Source organism: Rutilus rutilus, assembly GCF_951802725.1.
Source record: "Rutilus rutilus genome assembly, chromosome: 7".
NCBI lineage: Eukaryota > Metazoa > Chordata > Actinopteri > Cypriniformes > Leuciscidae > Rutilus > Rutilus rutilus.
Window position 1 is genome coordinate 43,559,161 of NC_140221.1, and position 10,023 is coordinate 43,569,183.

At 35.3% G+C, this 10,023-nt stretch overlaps 1 protein-coding gene across 1 annotated transcript; it reads right to left on the reverse strand.

The window, feature by feature from the left end:
* Positions 1-5,128: 5,128 nt before the first annotated feature.
* Positions 5,129-10,023, reverse strand: LOC311293965 (serine protease FAM111A-like). Its single transcript, XM_084414575.1, has 6 exons — positions 9,937-10,023; positions 9,137-9,215; positions 8,938-9,000; positions 8,188-8,262; positions 7,891-7,956; positions 5,129-7,552 (listed from the first exon to the last, which is right to left on the reverse strand). Exons 2-6 carry the CDS (start codon positions 9,206-9,208, stop codon positions 5,771-5,773), a joined length of 2,058 nt encoding a protein of 685 aa, XP_084270701.1. The 5' UTR covers positions 9,209-9,215; positions 9,937-10,023; the 3' UTR covers positions 5,129-5,770.

Here is a 10,023-nt window from a genome sequence, read left to right on the forward strand (position 1 = left end):
ACCGAAAGGAATATTTGGCGGACATATAAATATACGTAGTGTGATCTCAAAAACGGAACAGTTGGAACATTTACTTTTGGACTCAAATCTTGATTACCTGTGTCTTACAGAGACTTGGTTAACTTCCATGACTCCTTTATCCGTGTTTACAATTCCTGGATATAATGTTTATAGACGGGACAGAGGGAAGGGGAAAGGAGGTGGAGTCTTAATTTACGTGAAAGACAGCATCGATAGTCATCAAATAGACATTCCAGTGCAAACCTTGGAGTGCGTCGGTGTTACTATAACCCTTTCAGCACAAATGTCATTCATTTTACTTGCTGTATATCGACCACCAAATGCAACAAATGAATTTTATCTTGGCTTAGCTGAAATACTTAAAAAATATGAAAGAAAAGAAACTCTGTTAATGGGTGATCTGAATATAAACTGGCTTGATAAAATAAGAAAGAAAAAACTTAAGGATATCACAAACTCGGTACAAATGACTCAAATGATAAACAAGCCAACTAGACTAACAAAAAACTCCCAAACTTTGATTGATCTCATATTTACAAACAAACCAGATAGGGTTACCAAAACATACAATTTAATAACAGGTTTGTCAGATCACAACCTTACTCTAGTTGCTAGAAAAATAAATAAATCCAGGTACAGGGACAAACAGCAAATAAAAAATCAAAATAAAATTCTCCATATTCCTAAGAGAAATCAAATTGCACTGATGAATGCTCTAAATGAAATAGATTGGGAGTGTAAAGTTGACAGTAAAGGCTGTGAGTATACATGCAATAATATTACTTTAACTTTACAGGAGATCGTTACCAAATATACAGAATTAAAGAGAAACAAAACGAATAAAAAGAAATTGCCATGGTTTGGTAGCTCTCTTTGGGATCTAATGAAGCAGAGAGACCTGGCACTTAAAACCTTTCTTAAATTAAAATTGACCACTGATCATTATGTATATAAAAGTCTAAGGAATAAAGTTACCACACAGCTTAGAAAAGCCAAGGCAAACTTTTATTTAAATTTGATTAAAGATGCAAAAGGTAATAGTAAACTTCTTTGGAAAAGTATGGATAAATTACTTGGAAAAGAAAAAACAAATTGTGATAATGTACAACTTAAAATAAACGGAGTTATTCAAAAGGACAATACAGAGCTGGCAACACATTTTAATGATTATTTTTTCAATTCTGTGCGGGATCTGGCAGATACGTTCCCGAAATCAATTTGTGTATATAACTTAAATTGTGATGAGTCATTCTTTAGATTATCTCATGTAGATGAAGGGACAGTTTTGAAAGTAATATCACACTTAAATAATAGTAAATCTAAAGACATTTTTGCCATTGATTCTGTGTTTTTAAAAGAGCACAAGGAAATTTTAACTCCAGTGTTAACTAAGGTTATAAATCAGTCTATAAATGAAAGTATCTTTCCTACAGCTTTGAAAACAGCTATAGTAAAGCCTATACACAAGTCAGGAGACAAGCTCCAAGTTTCTAACTATCGACCTATAAGCATCCTTCCCACTATCTCCAAAGTCTTTGAAAAAGTAGTTGCAGCTCAGCTAGTGGAACATCTTGATTACAATGCTATATTACATCCTCTCCAGTTTGGTTTCAGAAAAGGATACTCAACGGAGACAGCATGTTGCTATTTAATAGAGGAAATAAAATCAAGTCTGGATAGCGGAGGAGTTGTAGGGGCGGTCTTCCTTGACTTGCGTAAGGCCTTCGATACAGTACACCATGACCTACTGATAGATAAATTAACACATTTCTCTATTAGTACAAGTACAATAAATTGGATTCAATCTTTTCTCAGTGCAAGGCAGCAGTGTGTATCTATAAATAATGTATCATCTCCCTTACGAGCATGCACTATGGGTGTGCCACAGGGCTCTATATTAGGGCCCTTGTTGTTTTCTCTTTATATGAATGATTTTCCATCTGTGTGTATTAATGCTAAAATGATAATGTATGCTGATGACACAGTGGTATACATCCATGGTAAAACTGTTAAGGATGTTGCCCGAAAGTTAACTGAGGAAATGGAAAAGATTTCGATTTGGCTGAAAAACTCTTCATTTAACTTTGAATGTTGACAAAACGGTTTCTATGTTTTTCACAAACCGCCGTAAGTTATCACTATGTAAAACTGAACCAAAAATCATAATTGAAGGTCAGGAAATTTCAAGGGTTGACCAATTTAAATATTTAGGAGTCATTCTTGACCCAAATTTAAATTTTAAAAAACATATTAAAAAGATAACTAACACGTTGAAAATGAACATAGCACATTTTAGATATATCAGAAACTCTTTGACCATAGATGCATCTAATTTATATCTAAATGCGATGATATTTCCGCACTTTCGTTACTGCATTACGAGTTGGTCACAGGCATGTAAAACAGTATTAAGGCCCCTGGAATCATTGTACAAAAGCTCTCTTAAGGTTCATGACAAGAAATCTCGGTTATATCACCACTGTCATATTCTTAAAAAACATAGTATATTAAGTTTTGAAAACATAATCATATATTCAAATCTCTGTCTTTTGTTCAAGATAATAAATGGTACTGCAGCTCCTCCGTTAAAAAAGTTTATCTCACTGAGTTCAGAAATTACATCTCGAGCTACTCGGTCGACTGTTCGGGGTGAGTGTAGGATTCCTCAGTGTAAAACAGCATTCGGCAGCTCAGCTTTCTCAAGTATGGCCATCAGACAGTGGAATAAGTTGCCAACAGAGCTGACCACATGTGTAAATTTTAACATTTTTTCACATCGGGCCAAAAAAGGGCTACTTTTAAAACAATCATGTTCACATAATTTATTGTAATTGATGTGTATGTGAGAGTGTATTTGTAAATGAATGCTGAAGAATGAATGAAGGGTGTGTTAACTTTAATGCTGTTTTTGGGATTAATGTATTATTAAGTATCATGTATTATTATAAGATTTTGATATGTTAACATCAGCCTGCCCAGGGACTACAGGTGAAAATTAGCACAAGTGCTATAACCTGGTAAAATGCATCTCTCCTTTTTTTTTAAGGTTAATGTATATTTTACATTGTCCCTGTTTCAAATAAATAAATAAATAAAAAAATAAATAAATATGAGGGCGCTCACAGGACGAGTGCAGAATGAATGGAGGTCAAGGGCGGTATACCCCTCAAAATCCACTTTTCTCAGGATATAATTTTTTGTCTAGTAATTTGAATGTTGTATTCGAAAGGAGATGCAAAGAAATTACACATTGCTGGGTGTTAGATTTTTTAGAGTCACTTATTTGATTTAAAAAAGTCTTTCAAAATGTCAATGACGTCAGAATGCTGACGTCATTAGCAGAATGCTAGCGTGTTATGGGCAACAACAACTCAACCTGTAAGAAATCAAAACGACATAAGTACTCGTTCATTCAACTTTCGACCTAAAACCCATGTTGAACTTGCAAAATCTACAATCACATCTGAGATTTCTCAACGGCAATCGGGTGAAAGAGACAAATTTAGCCGTCTAGCCCCATTGACTCCCATTGACTCCCATTCATTTTGCACTCATGGCGAGCGCCCCCAGTGGAACTCTGGTGGTACTACAACCAAAATTCGGTACAATAGGGCTTAATAGGGAGTGGACAGGCTCTCCGTAGACGGGCTCTGACGGAGCGAAAAGCGAGCTGAGTCGAGGCGAGGCGAGTCGAGTCGAGTCGAGCTGAGCTGGTACTGGTAATGGAAAAGCGCCATAAGATAATGCTGCTTCAATGCTTGCTATTACTTTAATAGTATTTTTATCTAGCCCCTATTTGCGACTGCATAACAACTTAGTTAAAATCAAGCAGTTAGTCAAGAATCTAGAATTCCACCAGCTGTGCCTCACGCTCCATCTAAACCGGGATCTATGAACTTATCACTGGACGCAGATTTGCAGAAACATAAGACTTCACTTAATCTACTTGAGAAAATAATTTCAGAGTAGTTTACTATTTATTTATTTATTTATAGCATACAATTTATTATGTCAGGTAAATGTATCATGCCAATTATAGGCTATAATCAGTTCAAAGATAATCAATACAATAAAATCAAATGCTCAGAGGTTAAGAGTAAAAGATGTAAACCCGACATTTAGAAAAATACATAATGCTGTAGTCTTTGAGGACCTTCAACATTATGGGCTGATCTGAGTTATAGAATCGCGCTGAGCCTCTCATTGCATTTCTTTAAATACTCAGACCGAGACAGAAACTTCTTTCACATGGAAACATTTTCTAAAAATGGGAATTTGCATTCAGAGTTTACACCTTTTGGGAGCAGGATGCCATTTGCCTGGAAAGGGGCCCACCCAAACATCTGCCTTGCCCGCCCAATCAGAATTTGGGCACATATAGTGTTAATCTGTTTTTACGATTTGTACTTTTATTAAAAACAATCTGCGGTGGGCTCTGTGCTGAGAAGTTTGATGAAAGGCTGTAGTGTAGAATGCCCCAGCCAATTATAAAAAACAAACATACATTTTTAGGACCTTCGCGATGCAAAAATGTTTGTTTATTTATGAGTCGGGAAAATGTCCCTGCTTATTAACAAGTTATGTTCGTCTTCATTAGCGAATATCAGATCAATGGACGAATGAGACATCTCAACATTTATACTGTATACAGACTTATATGTCTACTTATTTGTAAAAAAACAAAAACCTGTATTTATGTTTAGTGATAGCAAGTCCCTTTTTGTCCTGAGCAGTTAAACTGCTCAATATAGTCTTCAGGAAAAAACTCCAGATGCTGGAAAACCAATGAAATTGCTAGACATGGAGGTCATCTAAATGCAAGTGTACTCCTCAAAGTTGAATGAATTGACTTTTTAAACTAACTTTCAATATGTCTAAAACTTCATGTTTTACTGGGAAATATATCAACATAAGACATAAAACATCAAGCCTTTTCATGTTTTATTTAATGTATTGTATGTGTAATACAAATTAAATTTGTTTACAGGAAATTCAAAACAATTTTCAGACCCAACAAACTGAAGATCCCAAAAGCTTGCCAACATGAGCAGCAATAAAACCTTAACCAACACATGAATCACGCATTAAAGCTGTGTTTGTTATATCAAATGGTTTTATTTGTTGTAATTGACATCTACATCCATCAAGCAGGTATGAAGAACAGTGATCTGGGCTTTTTATGGATTGAGTATTGTTGTCTCTTATTACAGTGATTGTCAAATCAATTAATTTGGTGTATTTGTGAGATTCAAAGAGGATTACTGTTAAAGCTTGAACATGATCTCTTACAACAAAGACAAAACATTCAGATAAATCAATGTAAAATCACTATATCAACAGACATAAAAAGTAAAAATATAAGAAAAATGCTTATATAGAGATATATAAGTGAATGAATTATTGCATAAGTGAAATGAGTATGTATGGATATATGAATACACAAGTATGTATGAATAACAATGTACAGAAACAAAAAGCTCTAATTTTCGTCTCTGCCAAATGAACAATGTTTACTGTTCTGCTCGCTTTGGCACGAGTCAGACCCACAATCGCCCGCAGGTGAGATACATGACTTTACACTTGTCAAAAATAAGAGAAACCAAGTGTAACTTCTGCTTTTGAACACACAATCGTCGCTAAGAATTATATGAAATGTGAAACAATATAATGACAGTGAAGAATCTCTCAGAGTTGAAGGCTTGATGTCATGTTTTCCCAAAGAAATGGCGGTACAAATGTGTGGACGGCTTCAATCAGAAACTTCCATCTCACAGTCGGTCTGATTCTCTTGATCTGCAGTTCCATACTCATAGCTTTTATTGCTGTAGGCTTCTAAGATATTAACAATGTCATGCAAACCTCTTATTCTAGCCTGTGCTCTGATCATTTCCAGGATGGGCTGCATGGAATAGGCATATTCCACAACGTTCCTAGTTTTACCATGTTCTCCTTTGTACACATATCCACCAGTGTGCACACCAATCAGTTTGCAGTGTTCATCAAAAACTGGAGAGCCAGAAGACCCATGAAAGAAACAAGAATTATAATTAATCTGGTTTTCATAAATGTCCCATTTTTCTTCAAAACTCCTCTGTGTAATCACATTAATGAAATCGAAATTCTCAGATATAGGTTTATCTGCAGCCTCTTGTGTTTTATTTTTCTCCATGATGAAGCAGGGGTCTATTCTCTTAATCCCACCTTCTGGATGTCCCACAATGCAGATCCCACCGCGGCTAGGAGGGGGGCCAGGACTAAAACTAAAGAGCAACTCAGGACGACCTGTGATTTCATCACCAGCATCCAGTTCAAGAAGAGCAAAGTCAAGACGCCTCTTATTGGCGTCTGTAATAAAACAGTAAGCAGCGATCTGTTTCTTGACCTGCACCAGCTTCACCTTCGAGTCCAGACGTTCAAAATCAAATGCAGCTTCTAAAGACTTTGTAGAAGAAAGCTTGTCTGGAGACTCGAGAAATTCCCTAACAACATGTCCATTAGTGAGAATATATTGCCCCAAAAATAGGAAGCCGGTTCCTTTGGCGGATCCATCCACTCGAATCTGACACACCGAGTCAGAGAGTCTCATGAGCTGCTTTATTTTATACACCTCAGAGAAACTCTGAACACTTTTATCATATTCTGCTCTGAAGAACTTCTGGACCTGAGTCTTGTTCTTAAGGTTCTCTCGCTGCTTTAATGTCTCCATTAAATCTTTAAACTGAGAACGCAGAATTCCCAGAATCTCTTCAGAGTCAATCATTTTAAAGAATTTAGTATTTGTGGATGTCATCGCGTTTCTCTTTTGTTTTTCTTCTTGTTCAGTGTTGACGGGATGCTGGTTAGGATCAACGGTTTCCTTCAAATCAGCGGCTGAAGCTTCATTCATTTCAGTGCTGACATCACTCAAGAAGTCTTCTTGGCTCTCTGGCTCGTTTTTATCACTGATAACAACGATCTCAAAATGCTTTCCATCAAGATGCTCTACAGTATTTGACATTAAATGGTCTATCTCGCTCCCTAACTCACGGAGTGCACACTGTTTCTTGAATATGACATTGATGAAGCGTCCGTCATGCCGAAGAGCATCCTTCAGTTTGTCTTGTTTGAGTGCGTACACACAGACATCCTCAACTTTCTTCCTCAGCTCATTGTTTTTCATTAAGCGTTTCACTTTATCCCCTCCTTTTGTTTTAATGTAAAAGATCACAAAGGTTTCGGATTCACTGGAAAATGAAAGCCTTTCAGGTTTTGTTTTTTTTGTATCATTTCCAGTTTTTTTGATGAAGGTTATGTCTAAGAGCTCATCTTTTTCAATAAGACAGCAGGGGAAATCGGTCTTCACAGCAGCTCTAGGAACTTCTCCTTTGGATCTCTTGATGACTATTTCTTTCTCCATGTTTTCTTTTTTAATCTTCTTGAAAATCTTGTTTGTATCAAGAGCATCAAGCACAGTCTTGGATGTATCACACGCCACTGCATGCTTCTTAGATTGGTAGCGGAAATTGAAACTGTGGCTTTGCCCCTCGTCACACTGTTAAATTCAGAAGAACAAGAATACAAAAAGCATTTAAACATTTATAAATAAATGATTTCCATAAAAAGATTACCATATTGTGCAACATTATAATATATACAAATAATAGACAGCAAGGACGAGTATCCATACAATTTTAATTTGATTTAATTTGGATCCACAAGTCACTGATCACAATGTTCATAATGCGCACTTTTATTTTTTAATTCTTTAATTTAGGTGTATTATTCATGAAGTAGAAGATCAGCCACTGATTACACAGCGATCTGCGGAGACGCAATACAGGTAAAGGCATTTGAATTGATAAGCACCAAGTACCATTAAAATTCACAAACCTGCTGCATATGGCTTTTTGATGGACCCTCTTTAACTTTATCCTTGAAAACATCATTCTTCCTTTCCTGAGTGAATGTCAACACAACAGTGTAGTTAATATGAGTCCACTAGTGAAGGTTTACCATCTTATTGTAAATCATAAGCAATGCAATCATTTGTCACTCTAAAAAGATATGGCCTTTTAAAGCAGCGTTGTCTTTCCAAAATACTTTAGCTAGAGAAATTCCGCACACTTTTTCATGAGACCCTTAAATAATCCTCATCCAAGGATACAGATATGTATGTATGCAACAAACCTTTAGAGGATCACGGCCATTGTTGACTTTTCCTTTTCCTATTCCATTTTTCTTGCTCGTAATATTTATTCTTTTCTAGAACAATGGCATAAGCAACATTAAAATAGCATATATTATTATTATTATTATTATTAATTGAACACATTTGAATCTAATACAATTCAAGACATTACGAAAATTACATTGAATTTTATATTACCACACAAAATTAATAAAAAGTGCACTCAAAGTATGTAAGATTGTTCATTTCTTTAACGTGAACAATTTAAGAATATGATGTCTCAGAGTGGGAAAAAAGTTCATTAAACTTTCTATATATTGAAAGCCATAGAGTTGCTTTGTGCGAGGAACTGACCAAAATTTGGTATTTGTATTCTTTGAATATATGCAGAAACAAATGTGGAGGGAAAAACTTTATCATTTAAAAAACTTAGTTGAATAACGGCATTTTTTGATCTGTTTGTTTTCCTCACATGTGACAGGATTCAGAGGTCTTGGAATATAATGCACAAGCTATATAGACTACTTTCATAGTGCTATTTTATGAGCTTGACAACTCAGTGACTCTGAACTAATGATTAATAATGTTTTTACAAAGTTTTTTTTTAATTTTGAAATAAAAGAAAAATCTATGGTTCTTTTGCACTTGCTTATTTACTTGACCTTGACGTCTTCATTAGCTGAGACATGAGCAATTACCTAAAACTTGGTTTCTTAAACCTTAATCATAGTGAAATATCATAGGCTTACCTGCACCTTTTCACCAGTTTGTGACGCCCCTTTGGCTTCACTGTCGCTGTCAGCCGGCTTTTTCTGAAATAGACATTCCACAATCTTTACCATAATCATTTAAAATGAAGGCTAAACATTTCAATATGATCCCCATAAAGAATGGCAAAAGCCAAGCTTAGAAATTCGAAAGTCAATATTTATTAATCAGATATGTCACCGGAAAATAATTCAAAATGCTGTTCTTCATTTTCTTCGCTGGTGTTGGTTGAGAGTGATCTTGGCAATTCATTGTGTTTCTGTAAAGAGGACAAATTATGAGTTCTCAAAGAAATCTTATAAAAAATATATATACTGCATTACTTAAGTATGTATAGTGCAGTCTACATAATTGGTAAATAAAAATTAGCTTACAATCTAGTTATGTGAAAAATTTCTTTTATATATTTTTCACACAACGGGATTATTTGCTTAATTATAAAACAACGCGAGGAGATTGTGACAAAAAACACATTTGGATTGTTGCCTCTAGGCTACTAGTTTTGAAAACATTAGGCAAATCAAAGCCTATATTGTACACAGTATTTAATAGGCATTTGATTGAGGACACGTTCGTCGTCCAGCAAATCATTCACTAAAGCCATTCGCACATGCATTCGCAGCCCTCAATCTGTGAAAGCGGGAAAAGCCGCCAAAGCGCCTCACGTGACACTACAGTGATTCGACACGGTTTTATTTTGTTCACGAACGAAAAGCCACTAATCCAAACACCTTTGGTATCATCGCGTTTTAGAGTCTTATAATGTTCATAGATACACCCTAAAATGCAAGTTTACCCCCAAAAAATCATAAGTCACAACAAACGCATTTGATCCTTTACAGCATTTGTGTGTTTTATTACAAGTGAAACCATTAAAAGTAGGCTATAATATAACCGAAATCATTCATGCTAGAATGTATTTTTTAAAAGTTGTAGTAATTATATGTAGTTGAATATGATATTTTGTTTGAAAAAGTTACCTTATGTGAGTTAAAATAGCTTAAATGAAGCAGGAGAAAGTGCGTGTCGTCTGTTTTCCTTTATGTGGAAGTGTAATCTGATCTCAT